The 18586-nt window shown below is 46.6% G+C and overlaps 1 protein-coding gene across 1 annotated transcript in view; it reads right to left on the reverse strand.

Moving 5' to 3' along the window:
• BTBD2 (BTB domain containing 2) overlaps positions 1-18586 on the reverse strand; it is a 151262-nt gene that overhangs the window by 78841 nt on the left and 53835 nt on the right. The window contains exon 3 of the mRNA XM_086947174.1: positions 3794-3950. Within this exon, the coding sequence (XP_086803300.1) occupies positions 3794-3950 (157 nt within the window). The remainder of the gene's footprint in view (positions 1-3793; positions 3951-18586) is intronic.

The following is an 18586-nucleotide window of genomic DNA, read 5'->3' on the forward strand; positions in this document are numbered from 1 at the left end:
CATAGCCATACCGGACGCTTACAAGATTATCCGAAAAGACTGCACCAATCAACAGGAGGAGGCATCGCCATCATCCATAGGAACACCATCAAAATCACGACCAGCTCTGACGATAATCTTGCAACCGCCGAACATCTCCTAGGACCACACTTAGAGGCACCCTCATCTACAGGCCTCCAGGTACCCGCACTCAATTCAGCCATGACATCACGGACTTCATCAGCCCACATGCCCTCGTCTCCGAGAACTACATTCTATTAGGAGACCTCAACTACCACCTTGAAAACAAACACAACAGCAACACCTCCACCCTTCTGGACAACCTGGCCAACCTCGGACTCAAACAACTTGTTGACACCCCCACCCATGTAGCCAGACACACGCTCGACCCTATCTTCACCTCCAGCAAGCACATCTCCTTCGACCGCACCACAGCTCTCCACTGGACGGACCACAGCTGTGTTCACTTCAGGTACAAAACCACCCTGACCCACAACCGCCCACAACCTATTACTCGGAGAAACTGGAACAAAATCACCTACGACCAACTCCTCACATCACTCAAGCAAAACCCTCCCTCCCTCCCTCTCACTGGACCCAAACCAAGCGGCCACCAATCTCAAGCAATGGATCACCCACAGTGCTGACGAATTAGCACCACTGAAAAAGCACCAGATCAAATCAGCCAGCAAAAAGGCTCCCTGGTTCAATGATGACCTTAAAAAATCCAAGAAGCTATGCCGCACCCTGGAGAACAGATGGAGAAAAAAACCCAACCACCGACAACATGGCCACCCTTAAGGCAGCCACCCGCAAACACCACCAACTGATTTGATCCGCCAAGAAATCAGCACTCAAGGATTGTCTCGACAACAACACTCACAACAGCAAGGAACTTTTCAACATCGTCAAAGAATTCACCAACCCCACCGCAGCTTCTAACGACATCACCCCCTCCCAAGACCTCTGCGATGCGTTATCCTCCTTCTTCTACAACAAAATTGCCGACATCCACAACAACTTCGAGAATACTCCCAGCGACCAACCCTCCCCACAGTCCTCAGATCCTACTCCACCAACTAACAACCTTAGCGCCTGGAACCCAATCACCACTGAAGACACCATCCGCCTAATGAACTCAATCCACTCTGGCTCGCCAACCGACCCCTGCCCCCACCACATCTTCAACAAAGCTGACTCCATCATCGCACCCCATCTCCGTGATGTCATCAACTGCTCGTTCAACTCTGCCACCTTCCCAGAAAGCTGGAAACACGCCAAACTCAGCGCCCTTTTGAAGAAACCCACAGCAGACCCCTCTGAACTTAAAAACTACCGACCCATATCCCTCCTCCCATTCCCAGCCAAAGTCATTGAGAAAGCAGTCAACAGCCAGCTCGCCGCCTTCCTTGACTCCAACAACTCCCTCGACCCCTCTCAGTCCGGATTTCGATCCAAACACAGCACCGAAACCGCCCTCATTGCAGCAACAGACGACATCAGAACACTACTGGACAACAGAGAAACAGTGGCCCTCATTCTACTCGACCTCTCCGCCGCTTTCGACACAGTCTGCCACAGCACCCTTATACAACGCCTCAGCAACATCGGCATACAAGGAAAAGCCTTGGACTGGATCACCTCGTTCCTAGCTGGGAGAACTCAGAGAGTCCGACTTCCCCATTCAACTCAAAGGCCACTGAAGTCATCTGTGGAGTACCACAAGGATCATCACTCAGTCCCACCCTCTTCAACGTCTACATGAGCCCACTCGCATCCATCGCGCGCCAACACAACCTCAACATCATCTCTTACACCGACGACACACAATTAATCCTTTCCCTCACCAATGACCCCAACACCGCCAAAACCAATCTTCACGAAGGCATGAAAGAAGTAGCCGAATGGATGAAACACAGCCGCCTAAAACTCAACTCAGACAAAACGGAGGTGCTCATCCTAGGATCTTCCCCCTCTGCCTGGGACGACTCCTGGTGGCCTTCCGCTTTGGGCACAGCACCCACAGACCATGCACGTAACCTTGGATTCATCCTAGACTCCTCTCTCGATGTCCAGACAAGTCAACGCAGTCTCATCCTCCTGCTTCAACGTACTTCGTACTCTCAAAAAGATCTTCCGCTGGATCCCCCTCGAGACAAGAAAGACTGTCACCCACGTACTGGTCACATGTCAACTGGATTATGGTAACACACTATACGCCGGAATCACAGCAAAATTACAGAAAAAACTCCAACGCATCCAAACCGCATCAGCAAGACTCATATTGGACATCCCCCGCCAAGATCACATCACCGGACACCTAAAAGACCTCCACTGGCTTCCCGTCAACAAAAGAATTACATTCCGTCTCCTCACCCACGCACACAAGGCCCTCTATAATCTAGGACCCTAATGCCTCAACACTCGACTGTCCTTCTACAAACCCACCCGCCAGCTAAGATCGTCCAATCAAGCCCTCGCCGCAGTCACGCGCATCCGAAAATCCACCATGGGAGGAAGATCCTTCTCCTTCCTGGCGGCCAAGACCTGGAACTCACTCCCCACTCGCCTCCGCCTTACTCAAAACCACATCTCCTTCAGAAAAGAACTTAAAACCTGGCTATTCGAAAAATAATGAACCCCTTCTCAAGCGCCTTGAAACCCTCTGGGTGAGTAGTGCGCTATATAAATGCCCGAACTTGAACTTGAACTTGTAGCCTCGGGACGGGCAGGTTGTGTCCCGGGGTGGGGAGAACCAGACGTCTCAATAGAGGAGAGTGGGTGCTTTGTTAGGTCTGCATACAGCAGACAGGGACTGGCTTTCCTGTAGTGCAGCCACCTAGTCTGTACACTGGTACACATTATGTCATAAAACTGATAAGATTTCCTCGCAGCTGCTTGCGTTTATTTGAAAGGCTGCAATTTCCTTTAAGTAGTAATTGAGGAACTATCTTGCGCCCAGGAATGTATGGGGACGGTACCCTGTCATTGCGTGAATAACGATAGGCTGAACACAGGGTTTATGCTAATTCGTGAAAACGATGGCTGGAATCAGGAACTAGGCGGTTTGAGATGGGCGTTCATTTATTTATTTGAGATTTTATATAACGCGAATATTACCAGAAGGTGTCAAAGCGCTTTACATAAGAACCAGTTGCATTACATAAGGACTTTGGATTACTTGAGCTACATAAAAGGTACAAGGTACAGAGGGAGTCGTTCTTAAGGGTTCGTGAGTTTGTAGGGTAGACGGCGTGGCTGGAGGCTATAGCGGTAGTCGGCGAAGGACAAACGCGTACAGGGGGGGGGAGATCGGAGTGAATCCCGGGTTGGGTTTCAAGTTTCAACAGGGTCGCGCAACAGCTCTCACCAACACAGCTGCGGATCACCGGGAGCGGCATGAACATTGAGGAAGAACAAACGCGTCATAAGCGCTCCCAGGGAGCCCGTTGCCGCAGAGCTAATAAGAGAGCAGCAACAACAACAACAACAAAAAAGGCGGCGGCAAAGCTCAGAAATTTTCAGAATCGGGGGCGTTTTTTGCTGAATCACAGATAGAAAGAACGCAAAAAACACGCCCGGATCCGAAAAAGACGGGGGCTTGAACAGAGTGACGCCCCTCTCCTCCAACGGCTGGCCAGCATTTACTAGGCCAGCCAATGGAGAAGAGGGGCAGGTTCCAAGCCCCCTCGAAGAAACATAAAATCTTCGGCTCCGCCCACTGCTACGCAGTGCGACGGTCCTCGACCTAAAAATAGAGGAGTGGAGTAGAAGTAAGAGGACGTCAACATACCTGAGTAAGGAGCATGAAAGCGTTGTCTGCTCGAAGATTCTTTTTAAGGAAATCCACACAGTGTGCTTCAAGGGCTGGAACAGCATACTTTTTTGCAGTGTACAGTGTTGTCATAACAGTTTCCGGTCCAATCTGAACCTCGTCAGAGTATAGAAATCTAACAAGAGATAACAGTTGCGAATTCAGAGTGAACAGCAGCTAAAAGCTGGAAACATAAATGGGTTCAAAGGTACTAGAACATAGCAGGACTGTTTCACTTCTTCATATGCTAATTTCATACAGTTAGACAATGATGCTCAGATAAATTTGTATCCTTGATCCCATTTCAGAATTCAGTGTTTGGGCTATTCATTTGATCCCAATGAAGCTGCTTGGAACAAAAGATTTTAGTAAAAAAAAAAAAGAGGTTATTAGTAGATCAGCATCAAAATATCAGATAAACAATGGGTACACAAACAAAGTACTTGGCGAGTCACCACAAAATCAAAGTGACGCAAACACACTGGGACTTTTCTTTTAGTCTCGAACTATTTTTAAGAAGTCTATGACGGAACAAGGCAATGCAATGGGAGGTCTATGTACAAAGTTGCTCTGCTATTTGACAGTTTTTAAAAGAGGCTTGTGTGGAGGGATGTAGGTGCTGAAATGATAACATTCATGGCCCTCTCAATGAGCCATCAGTGTTAACACCAGAGTCTAAATCTGAATGCTCACTGCTATGATGAAGCAACAGTGGGAAATAATTTTAATTTTCCACAGTCTCTACATTGTAAGGGAAAGCACTTGCTTCCCATATGTTGTCCCACCACACCCAGTTCATCAGACCCAGTCAAACAGAGAAATGATGGTTGACACTTTCACCCACATTCTCAAAGCCTTTCTAGGGTCTCCACAGACCCACAGGTGGCAATACCTCAACCAACTCTAGGTTTGTCAATCAGGAATAGAATAGTATAGGGAGATGCATATGAGGAGGCTGTTGGCAAAGCTCCTTGTGAGTCACGGACATGTGGATAGCAGTGGTAACGTGTGTGTGTAGACCAATTGCATTATCAGCAACACTGGGACACTCCAGATTACTGCCTGCAGTACAGGTCATTACTGGAGAGCACTGGTGCAGCAGTCCTTCCATCAGGTGTACAATAGCAGGTTGTGCTGGTTGTCAAGGATGAGTGGATCAGCTGGGGGTAGGGTGGGGGGCGGGGTTAGGGGTGTGTGTTTGTGTACATATAGAGAGACCGAGCGGAGCATGCTGCAGATAGGGAGTGAATGTGAGTGTATAAATTAAATAAATACATAAATAAGACTTTATGTTCTGAATTGTTACCTTTGTCTCAAATTGTAAAGCGCTCTGATATCCTTCGGGATCAAGTTTGCGCTATATACAACTTTATAAATAAATAAATAAACCAGGAGTCTCTGCAGAGATGGGAGGACAGGCAAAAGCATGCCATGACAATGAGCTGCACTTAAAAAGCTGCTGTCAGTGCTGCACTGACTTTTATTCCATTGAAAGCAGAGAGTGGGCTCTGCAAGGAATGGGAGGGAATAAAAACAAGAACCATTGGGAGCATGGCAGAACAACATGAAGGGATTTTGTTTACTATTGGGGAATGGGCTGGGTGTTACAGAGTGCGTATGGCGAAGGCGGCAGGTCAACAGGAATGACTTTTTTTTTTGAACGGGGTGTGGGGAATAATGCAGAGTGAGAGTGTAAAGATGCCAAATATGGATTTTATTTGTACTGGGTTGAGAAGATTTAGCAATGTTAGAGTGCATGCTACTTAAGAAATCTACTTTATGTTCCTAAAACCCCATATTAAAATGTTGACCTTGAATTAAGGCTTTCAATTGTAGGCTCTCCTAGGTATCCAGACGGGTTGGGTATATTGACTGTGTTACCACAGAACCATAAATAAAAAAAATATTTATTTTTTTCGGTACGTTGGGACTGGTAACAATTTCATGCTGCTGAACAATCTGACTGGATGGCCACCACCCAGAGAAAAATGTTGCCGGATGGCTGGCCACAACAAAGATTTAAAAAACAGTTGCAGTCGCTATTACAGGACTCTGAGAACGGTCCGTGTCCTGAAAATGTAAAAAAAAAAATATATATATATTACATAACTTTAAAAAATATATATCAATAAAAACAAAAACAAAGTGGTATAAGCGGGGGGGAAGGTAACGCCTGGCCCCCTAGCATTGTAGGTGACCTAGAAGGACCACTCGGGCCCAAAACATTTTAGAAAATTGTGATGTTGTTACTAAAATACTATATCAATATATCAATCTTTACTAGCCCAACCTGAATAGCTTACACCAGACTAGAAGATCACACAAAAAAACCTTAAATATAAATCCTCATTCAACTAATCACAAATCAAATCAGCCAAAAAGAGATCAAAGAACCCCTTAAAAAAATCTGCCTCCAATCCCACACCTTCATTTAAATTGCTCAGTTAGAAAAAAAAAGAGAATCCAGCCATTTTTTGCCACTAAGGGTCAGAGCTTTTGAAGCATTTCTCCGCACTATCTCCAAAATCAAACGTTCCAAAGTCGCTTCTATTAGCAACCAACCCAGCCAAAGAAAAACACATTACCCACTATTGTTCATGACACATTCATCTAAACACAAAATGAACACATGGGCTTTAAATTCAACCTTCTCAATTTGTTCATATCTAACAAACTGCTCTCAAGTTAATAAAATTAGCAACTCTTCCTGGAAGACATCACTCTGGTAGCTTCAAGTCTTAAGAACATTTAAGTATGGATGATTGTCACCATTACAATTTCTATGTCTGCAAAAGTGAACTCCTCCTTATTTAGCGACCTGCCTCCTTCACTCTACTCCAGAAATTATTTGCTTATCTCAGCACTCTAGAAATGAAGCTTTTAAGGAGAACGGCAAATCACTGCATTTACTCAAGATCTCCAGAAATACATTAACACCAGGGCCAGCAGTACAAATCATCTGTGAAAAATGATTGCAAAATTAAAAACCCCATCTCTGAGAAAAGACAAGGGAGAACCCAAGCGTTGGAACCACAGCAACCTGACTATGGCAATGCTGTCGTACAGGTATTCCACAAAACCCTGCCTCTCCTCAAACTTCTCTGCATGCTTGATCTTGGGGAAGGCCCTCTCTAATCACATCATTTTTGCACTGTGTTTACTATGTTTGCTCTCTGTCAATTGCAAAACAATTTGCATTCCTAGGTCACCATCTCTACCTCTCCTTAACTGACAACTTAGTGGAAGATATTTGTGGACTCCAGTCATCTAAGAAGCTAAAATACTCTTCTTCTTGAAATCATCATTTTCAACACATTCTTAATAAGTCTTTTTCTGGACGAGCTGCTGGAGTATAGCATGCAACCCACCCTTCATTGAGACTACTGGCTTTTTATGCACCTTCAAGCGAGAACTTAAGCACCTTATTCACCTCAGACTCCAACAATTACAGACTCTGACTCAGTCAAGCATGTGAATTTTGTTTGAACTTAGGAGATGCATGGTACTAGACTGTTATGTCTCACTGTATTAAACGGTGTCATGCACTACACAGAACATTATTTGAATATAACTTACCAGTTTTAATTATTCCACGTTTTGGTTTGATCTTACCTGGTTTACCTGTATCATTGTGTAGTAGCCAGGCAGATAAGCAATTATAACTATACTTTATTAATGGCTACATGGTCAGTGGAGTCGGACAGCACCGGCTCCATCAACAGCTCCAACAAACACAGTAGCAATTCTACAAGTTGCTAAGTAACCATAACATTCTAGAATGACAAAACACTAATGAATTAAAGAGATACATAGCACAGTGAAATGTACAGGATACTACACACTGGTATCATTTTATACTACGTACTCTCTTTTCCTTTGAAAAATACTAATGCTCTTGTGGCTTGTATACCCTATATAAAAAATGTTTAATAAATAAGTACCAGAGCAATCTTTACTGAGATTTTGGTTGAAAGAGTATGTTTTTGCCTTAGTGATTGTATATTTTTTATTAAATTGCTCTCGTAAGATAGGAGTATTGGCAAGATAGCCAAAGAGGTTTAAAACCGATAAGCATATTTTGTTAGTATGCTGTTCTTTGAACAAGCTCAATAGGCTCCATGATTCGTACCATATCAGTAAGAGAGCACACACTAGAATTTAAAAAAGAGAGATCTAGTAAGTTTTGACATTAGAAAAAAAAAGGAATATTAGATTTCTTTTAACCATTAGATTTACTTGCCATTTGGTCTGTTATTAAACAGACTAATGTCCTTAACATGCCATATAAAAGGCATGGCTTTACATTGCATGGCGTATAGATAAGAAGCTCATGGACACAACGTACAAATGTCAAGTAATTGACTCTCCAATATTTGTACAAGATCTAAGCAAACATTCGATAAGGTGCTCTGAAATACGTGTAGACACAACAGTAGTCAAAGGGTTAATCGGAGTTGAAATGCATCTGTTGTAGTTAACGTTTTGTGATATACTGAATGTTGAAAATAATTAGTTTGCTATATATTACAAAAACCTTCTGTAACTACTCCGTTTATGTTTGTATGGTGTAAAAAGTCAAAATAAAGGAAACATTTCAAATAAGTTAACACTGATTCACCCCTGCTGGAATTGTATTATAGGACATAAAAAGTGATAGAATTAGAAGATAATTAATAGCAAAAATAAGCTCACAAACTACATATTTCATCTACTCCCTAGTTTTAGATAAGCAGGCATTACAAAGGGGCTTCAAAGAAGTGTGTTAGTATATCCATTTTGGGTTTTCTGCCCATGTTTCTCTTGTTTCAAACTTCAGTTAGTCAGAGGGAGTGGCCAAGCGGTCCAAAATGGATGACATGCTGTAGACGGGCTCCGGAGGTCTTGATCAATATCCTGCATTTCATCCTGCTGAATCAGCCATACATTCTCCCCTAAGCGCCCACCTAGGTGGTGTGCACACCAAGGGCTTAGAGCTCCCGGCTCGACTGTACCAGGGCTGGCAGGAAAGTGGTGTGGCCTTCCCCCTCGTCGCCCTGAGACCTGGGTCCACACTGGAATGGGGAGGGGGGTTTTGTCACTGGCCGCGCGGCGAGCTCCAATCTGCAGGCGATCAGGAACTAGGAGCCTGCGAAGGGACGAGGTGAAGGGAACGCTACAGAGGCCGCGCTGGGCAGACGCTGCGGAGAGCCTGGCGCACTGCTGCGCTTGACGTGGAGTGTCACCCGATCCACACAGACATTACGGAGGAGCGATGTGCCCACTGCCCTGAGTCTGATCCGGTGTCTACTTGTTGCAACTCTGGCAGGCCTGCGGGCTGAGTGCCAACGCCGGACTCCAGGAGTGGTGGAGACAGATGCCGGCAGTGCCGAACACAGAGGTGAGGCCGTTTGATTCGCAGTGAGGCGGTGGTGCGGGGAGGTCCTCTGGGGACCGCAGTATAGAGGGCCAGGCGAGAACATAGTACCAGGGCGCTGGGATCCTTCCCTCTCCGGATGCGGATCTGGACGCACGACCTGAACCACGCAACCCCATACAAACCTGGATTGGAGCAACCAGAGGCACTCAATCTGGGACGGTGGGACCTGGGGGACCTGAATATCTCTGAGCAGAGTCAAAGAGGCTTTAGTAGTGGCCCAGTTGAACCATATCTCCACCGGGGGGCCCTACCCCACACACATCCCACGTGTGCTGCGACGACTCAGGGGCACCCACTAGGGGTACGGGAAGGCGTGAGTCCACGGGGGTGGCCAGGCTAGGTTCCTGGTACAGTATGTGTGCCTACAGCTTTTCTGCCAGCCTCCTTTTCTGCCCTGCTAAGGACGGTGGCTGGCCCAAGACTCGATAATTGAAGACGCCATCATCTGACTGACGACAACGCTGTGAAAATTAATCTGGACCCGACAGCCACACTGATTGGGTGTTTTAGTCCGAAGGGACGGGTTGCACGGGTCTCATATCCAGGGGCGTGGATAGAGCTTCTGGCACCCGGGGCTATCCCTCAGATATCCCTCACATGGTCAATAACGGGAGGGGGAGGGTGGGGCTGCGGAAAAAAGGACGTATTTACTCCGGAGCCCCCAATGAAGTCAACAGTGTAGCTTGGCTATCGCGCAAAAAAACTCCAGCTTGTTATTGATATATATAAGTTCATTTCACACAAGGCCTAGTGACTTAGAGAAATCGCACACTGCTTTTGTGTTCGGACATTCTTGGCATGCTTTACGTCATAACGTTAGACATACTCCAGTATCTCCTCCCGTTACCATGTATTTTTAACCTTATTAACCTTATTCCTCATCACCACATTCAGTTCCTTCCAGCTTGGGTTGTGACCCCTAGCTATGTGCGTGTCCATCCAAGAATGTATTTCTATCCAAACAAAACCCTTTAATAACATTAGGATAATTAAAGACTGCAGGGAAAAATAATGTTGTAACATATAAAATGCAGTTTGAATGCAGCTCCTTGATGGGATTTTGTATGTAATTGTGCTATTAGGATTGTAACTTATGAACTGCAAGTAACCAAAGGAGCTCTGTGACAAAATTCAGCAACTCACTGAGAAAGATGTTAAAAACTGCCCCATATCTTACTGCATTAATATGTTCAACAATTACGGTAATATGCAAATTATACAGCTTGACAAGTTCAGCCATTTACAATGTGTGCTTGCTCAGCTTGCATAGCATGCAGCACCATCTTTGGAAGAAAGTGCTCTAACAAGGCCTCGGGAAGCACCCACAGCTTCTGGCTGCAATCAGTTGTTTAGAAATATGTCCAGACAGGTCTTCAATGGGATGAAAAAAGTGGTGACTTTCTAAAAAGGAACATGTGAAATACATTTCTGATTCTGTGCGTAATAGCAGCCAGATAGGACACAACAACTGACATACAGCTAATACCTGTCAGTACAATTGGCTTTGTAAATGGTTGTTGGCTGTTTGAGATAAATGAGTAACAGCAATGATAGAGTCACATGTCATGGAAGCCACAAACGTCTTCCCTCAGCTATTTGTCAATATACAAAAGGCGCGCAGAGCAACTACTCTTTTTGAAACGTAGACTGGCAGATATAATACTCTTAACAACATTTTGTGCCCGAAAAAGATAGGGTTTTTCAGGTTTCAAACTCCACAAAAGTATATTGTTTCACCAGCAAATGCTGCATGACCTTTGGCCTGAACGTATAATGGCAGTGCTCCTTCTCTGAAGGAAAGCACTTAATTTCCACCAAGTCGCTGCAGCTGTGCAGAGATCAGGGGGTCGATAAAATTCAATATGATATCATAACAAGCACTAGGAAGGCCTCGTTCCTGCTGTTCCAACACATACTGGGCTCAGACTACGTTCAGTATAACATACTTCAAGTCATGTCTGAAAATATCGATGAACCAGCATATCTTTACCAGCTCCAGGGCTGTGTTAGAAGAATAACACATGCTGCATTGGAAGCCTGTCAGGCAGCAAGCAGAGGGTTTATAGCCTGCTGGGAGAGTACATGGTGTTAACAGTGAAAGAAATGGAGAATGCAAAACTTGGGAGCAATGTCTAATGAAAGAAAACGAGGACTTTATCTCCCAGAATGCACTGGACTGACATACTCTGCTGATATGTGGAAACACCTAGGCTTATGAAAAAACTGCTCACATACAGTTACAATAAATGCGAAGGCATTTTTATTTATTTTTATTATTTATTTAAAGATTTGTAGAGCGCCTGGTGACCCGGAGGCATCCCCGCGCTATAAACCTGTAAGGTTGGCTGAGAGGGGGACAAAAACCTTTTATTTGGGGAAAAGCAGAGTTTTGAGCTGCTTGCGAAAGCGCAGGTAGCAGGGTTCCAAACGCAGACTACGGGGGAGCAAGTTCCAGCGGGTGGCCGCCTTTACTGAGAAGCGACGACCTCCGGTACGTGCCCTCCTAAACTTGGGGATATTCGCCAGTCGCTCATTGTCCGAGCGCAGAGATCTCGAGGCTTTGTACGGGGTGACCATGTCTCCCAGGATCGAAGGGCCTTGTCCATTGAGGAGCTTGTGCGCGATGCACATAGCCTTGAACTCGATCCTCTCTCGCACTGGCAGCCAGTGGAGTGCCTTAAGTGCCGGTCTGGCGGAGGATCTGGAGGGAAGGCCCATCAGCATCCGAGCAGCTGCATTTTGGGTTCGTTGCAGCTTGCCCAGAGTAGCTTCATCACAATGCCGACCTGTCAACTTCCCTGTAATGTTTGTGACAACTATATTGTTTTCACCAATAACAGAAGGGAAGGAGGGACTTATAGTTTCATCTTCCACTTTGTAGGTATGTTCAGTGAGCAGGACTGGCTAGAGGTCAGCCTCATGAAACTGGGCTGATTGAGAGCTATAAATTAAGGGGGCAATGTTTGATCGTGTATTGCTGCTTGCTTACTTATGGACAGCTTTGTTAGCTTTTTTTGTTTTAATTAATCAATCTCATTGCTGATCTTCAAAAGTGAGTATAGTTTTATATTTTGAGGCTTTTAACTGCCACTGGTCTTTATCATAGTAGTAGCCAGTCATCTGGATTAAAGGTTGTGTGATGTAATTTCCTGTGTTTTTAGAGCATGACCAGACGTGTGATACCACTTCAACTAACAATGTAATGTTTTGAAATTACTCCACTTAATAAACAGAGAGATGGCGCAGTGAAGATAGAAGGCTGCCACTTGGTTGCCCCAAGCATTGCTAGAGAATGGCAGAACATGATAAATTTATGCAAAATGGTTTGAGAGATAATTAACAAAGCCCGCACGCCTTATATCTGGGGTAGCTGTAAAATATAAAGAAGGCATTAGCAAATTCAGCAAGTATTTAGCTTTTTCTATTTTCTTGCAATCCCAGCCACAGCCATGGCAGCGCTGAGGAAACGTGATCCACAGCCTATGAACCCCCCTCCTGCCCCGTCGGTAATCCCTGGCCTTTCATATATGTTGGAGACGACAATGCGTGAATCCGGGGTCAAGGTGTTTAAGCAGGGCCAATGTTACACAGGACTATGGCACCAGGAAGGCCCTTTTAAAAACAAAAAAATGAGCAGGCACACTTACTGTCCAGTCCAGTCATGGCCTCCAGGTGAGCATGAAAATTTACTGGTCATCAACTTGGACCTGCTGTAGGCTTTGCTTCAAGATTTTCACTTCCAGTCACGTCACGGTTGAATGAAATCAATCGTCCCGCGCATGGTGGTGCCGCACGTCACTGCTGCGCATTCAGAGCAGGGCGGGGGCTGGCCAAAAGTGATTCCCAGAGCCATCATTGGTAGCGCATTCGCGCGCTGCAAGATTGATGGCTCTGGGACCCACATATGCGGCGGCATCGCAGCACTGATGGCCCATGAAGGCGGCCTTTATAATTTATTTTGGGACAGTGTGTCAGTGTCCGCAAATAAATTATAAAGGCTACCACCATGGGCCATCTGAAAATATTGCTGCCTGGGGCGGACCCCCCCCCACCCCCACCCCCCCACACCACCTAGCTACGCCGGTGCTCATATTCCCGCCTAAGATAATTTGGGACAAGCCCCCACAACACCAAACAGAGCACTATGGATAGATATGCAGGCCTGGGGCCAGGCGACTGACATAACGGGTCATGCCTCTGTCACACCGGACAACAGGACGCTCCTGGCTGCAATAACCCAATCCCGAGAAGCGTTGGAGGCCAAAATAGGGGCAGTGGGTTCAGACGTTATGCTAATGCGCCAGAACCTACGAAACGTGGTTGATCGGATAACAGAGGCTGAATCCAGCATCTTGACAATGGAAGACACAGTCAAGTCCGTCCAACAGAGAATATCATCGCTGGAAACGGTTACCAAAGGACTTGCGACGCAGGTGGAAGTTGCGGAGGGTCGAGCCAGAAGGAATAATCTCGGTTTTGTTGGTTTCCTGGAGGGTTGTGAAGGCAGGAAAATGGAGCAGTTCCTCACGACCTGGTTGACAGGATGGCTTACCCCAGACTCACTATCTCAGGGATTTAACATAGAACGAACACATCGTGCCCTGTCGCAAAAACCTCCACGGGGTCCAGGCCACGACCTGTCATAGCCAAATTCATGAATTTTCAAGATCAAGATACGATCTTAACACAGGCCAGACAGGGGGCAAGCTCCAATATGACTGGCAACATATCTTCATTTTTCCAGACTACACTTGAATGGTGCAACAGCACAGACAGTCCTTCACAGCCGCTAAGGTCCGACTTCGAGAAATGAAAATCCAGTACGCCTTGCTGTTTCCAGCCCGGCTGCGAGTCATATACCAGTCACGATCTATCTTTCTTTGATACGCCAGAAGAAGTCTTCGCCTAGACGGACGAAAGGAAGTAGCTCAGGCCACATACCCCACCTTGCTTCGACTCAGAATCATCCTCTGGGGAAGCCGCCAAAAAACATGTGAAACTAAAGGGAAAATCTAACCGCAGGTCGCGTTCTCGACACCACTCTAAGGCCAGAGAAAGATCCCGCTCCAGGGAAATCGAGACCAGGCATGAATCACCCCTACAACAACGGGAAAAATTAGAGCACAATGGACGATATCTATATTTGGCTGATGGCAGTTTATAGGGGCCTAGGGAGATGTTCCCCTCCTCCCCCGGAACATTTACCTTTCTTCTCAGTATCTGAGAACTTATTGCACAGTTGGGACTGGGATTCCGGTGGGTCCCCATTGGGACGCGGACGGACCCCCTACCGAGACTAATGCTTTAACAGTTTTTAGGTATTGGGGTGGGAGGGATATTGTGTGGAAATAGGATTGTTTAGTGCTAGTAAATGTGCTATGTCGTGCTTTGTATCCTTTATGTGGTCAAGTCCAGCATGGAGGGGGGAGGAGCTACGCCAGCAAACAAGATGGCCGCGTAAGCTCCCGGCTCCGCCAACCTCCAACTCCAGCCAGAAGATCCTGTTATTTATCCTGTTTTGCACCCTGCCTCCGTGTGTATGAACCGGACTGGAGCTTAATGGTGCAATCCCGAGATTTCTACCAGTTTGGTAGACAAAGATTGGTCGTGTGGCAGTTTGCGGCCTAGACCAACCTGGAAGCCGGGGTCTCGAGTACTGGCCCTGCGGGGTTTCAGTTGAACAACATCGGCTGTAGTTGTGTGACAGGGTCTGGTCTACCGAGGTGGAAAAATTTTCTTGGACCGAAGTTGACGATGGTTGGCTGAATTGGTGAATATCGAAGGAGGGGTGACGACGCACAATTGGAGCGGTGGATGGGGGTCCCTGGCCCGGTTAGGGCCCCGCCGGTGTTCGCTGGTTTGGGATCTCCGCCGGCGGTGGCTGAGTTCGGATTGTTATTGTCCCTAACGATAAGTCCCCCTCTGAAGTCATCCGTTCCGCATCCACTTATTCCCCCCGGGGAGACCGGGCTCTCTGGGGACGCGAATATGACCGAAACTGAGCGAGATGTTGTGGAGCGGACTGAGAGTGACCCGTCACTACGAACGGTGTTGGCAGCCATAGAGTCACTTCATGTTTGCGTTGAAGCCCGCATCCATAAAATGATAGTGTTTTTATCTGGAACCGGACGGATGGGACCGGACCCTGGTCCACTACAAGAAACGAAATGACTCAAGATACCCAAGATGGCCACTTCGATGGAGGAAGCAGACCCCGTACTATGGGAGACGTTGGAGCCTTTCACCAGTGTTTTTGGGTGCTGAGAGTAAGCTTGATGCTGCAATTGGATTTTCAGGCCTACGATCGTTGCCGACTATGGAAGGACTACCTGATGCTCCCTTTCCGGAGACTTTTGATGGGAACTGTTGTTGGTTTGAAACTGCGTCACTCCCCTATACATCGGTACCGCTAAGATGGCGGACGAAACAACTTTGGGAATCCATGACGGTGTGGGGAGTCTTTGGACTTAGCGGAGTTCAACACTTTCATCTCTCTGCTTCGGCTCGGTTTGAACTTTGCAACAGCTTTTTTGTGTATTGACTATCCTGCGGAAGCGACAGTTTGTCCGGAAGGGGCGCACATGTTTGATCGGAAGAGTCAAGGATGAGACTGTGTGATTGAGTTTGCCATCGGGTATTACTGGACACGGGGTTTTCAACCACGGTGCGTTCGGGAGGTTGGGCGGTGTTTGGAGTTTCCCCTGTTGCGCTACGTATTTGCAGCTTAATAGATTTCGAGATTTTAGTCTGGGGATTCTTGGCTTTAGCTGTGGGAGCGGAGACCGGGGGCATGTATGAAGATGCCCTCCTCCATTTTTTACTTTTAGTATTTAGTTAGTTGGGGCGACAGACACACTGCTAGTTGGGGTTAGGTGATAGCCATATGCAGGGGTGCAGGGTGGGGGGATTGTTTATTGTTTTGTCTTCATTTTTGTTTTTATGGTTTCTTTTTCTTCACACTCTGTTTCACTTTCCTTTTAGAAGTATAGTTGGTGGAACATCCTGACTTTGTTGGTATTCCAGTATCTGGTGCTCATGCTTCTTCTATTGTCCTTATTTTATGGGTGGGCAGACTCTGAGAACTTGCGCTTAATGTGAATTGTATATTGTACTGTGGCACATCCTGTTTCTCATACATTGGTGTAGGCGTCTCAGCCATTTCTTCACTGCTTAGTATCCATCCTGTATCTACATCTGTTCGCCTTCTTATTATGTCTGAATGTATGGCACCTGATATGTCTATTACTTTTTTTGTTTTGAAACCAATAAAAAGATTTACAAAAAAAAAAAAGTCCAGCATCGAGTCACTCCGTGATGGAGTGCCTTACCCTTAGTATTATGATAGGAATAGATAACACACTGAAAATAGTTAGTTGGAATAGCCGGGGAGGGCTGGACGAGATAAAAAGGGGGGCAATACCTCGTCAGGCAAAATGCATTTCGGCAGATGTTCTTCTATTACAGGAAACTCATCTTCCCGGCACCAAGGCGCCGTGTTTCTCCTGCTTTGAATATGTGCAGGTTTTTCATTCTGGGTTCACTAGGGGCTCGCGGGGAGAGGCAGTCCTAATTCACCAGAGGGTACAGTATACACATGTTAAATCATGGCCCGATCCCCAAGGAAGCTACATCACTGTTACTGGTACACTACATGGGAAACAAATTGTATTAGGCAGTGTATATGCACCCCCTCCATTGTCGGAAACATTTGTAGAATGCTTGACTGGGATTATGTAAGAGAAACCCATTGGCCTCTCAATAATAGAGGGGGATTGGAATGATGTTGTAAATCTAGCTCTAGATAGATGGCGATCACACAGGGAGGTGGGGAGGCTGCGTTAAACACGACTACAGTAGCTCATAAGCGCTACGGGCTGGGTGGACACATGGCCGCAGCTTCACCCGACTAAGTAAAGCTTCACATATTACTTGACAGTTCATGACTCATTCTCTCTCCTTGATTAGATCTTCGTACCAGCAAGCTATTATTAAAGAATAGCGACGACTGACATACTGACAAGGGACCTGTAGGATCACTCCCCTGTGGTCTTGAGGCTGAGATTGGACCCCCCCCTTTCGCTGGCGCATGTCTGCCTGGCATCTACATGACCAGAAATACACGGCACACATACATCAGGCCATCACAGACTATTTTAACCTTAACCTAGGCACAGTGGATTTGGCAGAGACAATTTGGGATGCTATGAAGCCAACAATTCGGGGCACAGATATATCCTACTGCACAGCCCAGCTTAAGAAGCGACGAGAGGTGCTGCTCCGGACAGAGGCACAGCTCATGGACTCAGAGGAACGCAGTAGGGGAGAGGGTGGGAAACAAAAATGTCGCCAGCTGCTTCAAGAACAGCAAATATATGCAAATACGCTGCACGATCAGGCCAGGGAGCCTTGGTTGGTCTACAGCAGCAGGATTTATCAGTGGGGAGTGGGGGGACGGGGGGGCCTGGGGGGGCATAATTCAAGTTCTCTCTTTTACATTGTTTATTTCAATATGCATTACACCCACCAACCACACCCAGTATACCGGGCACGGACCGCCAAATCCTCAAGGACGCCATCCAAATTGTATTTAGCTTTGCGGCCTAATATGCGGAGCTGCATGCCCCTCGAGACGCCCTGCCCGGGTCCACAATACAACGTTTTATAGACGATTTGCCCCCAAAGACTCACAAATTCGACGCGGGCAAACCTTGTTGCCCCTGTGACAAGTGAGAAACTGGAAGCGGATCCGGTTGACTTGCACACGGGCAAGGCACCGGGCCTTAGTGGATTCCCATAGTGGCTTCCCTTGTGACTTTTACAAGATCTTTAAGTCCCAGCTCATACCTCATTATCTTGCGGTAAGTGATGAGGCACTTGATCAAGGCAGGCTCCTGCCCGATGGGGACATGTAGAAATTACGGTGTTCCTTAAACCTGGCAGACCCCCTGACCAACATGCCTCATATCGCCAAATTTCGTTTTTAAATATTAAGGCCAAGCTATTGGCCAAAGTCCTTGAAAACCGTCTTCTGCCACATATGGTGGAATTGGAACACCCAGACCAGGCAGGTTTTATGCCTCATCGAGCTACTCAGCATAACACCTGACGCGCTCACACTGCAGTGGCAGCGGTAGACCGTATGGAGGGCCCGGCAGCGCTACTTTTGGCAGATATAGATAGGACATTCGACTCAAAGGGGTGGACATATCTATTCGCCCCACTATCGCGACTCAACATCGGGCCTAGATTCCTTTCATATCTGCGGTTGCTGTACACAGATCTCACTGCCTTAGATCAAAGAGGTAGGCGCAGTCTCTGACCCTTTCTCGATAGGACACGGTACTCGCCAGGGCTGC

Source organism: Lissotriton vulgaris, chromosome 12 (assembly GCF_964263255.1).
Source record: "Lissotriton vulgaris chromosome 12, aLisVul1.2, whole genome shotgun sequence".
Lineage (NCBI taxonomy): Eukaryota > Metazoa > Chordata > Amphibia > Caudata > Salamandridae > Lissotriton > Lissotriton vulgaris.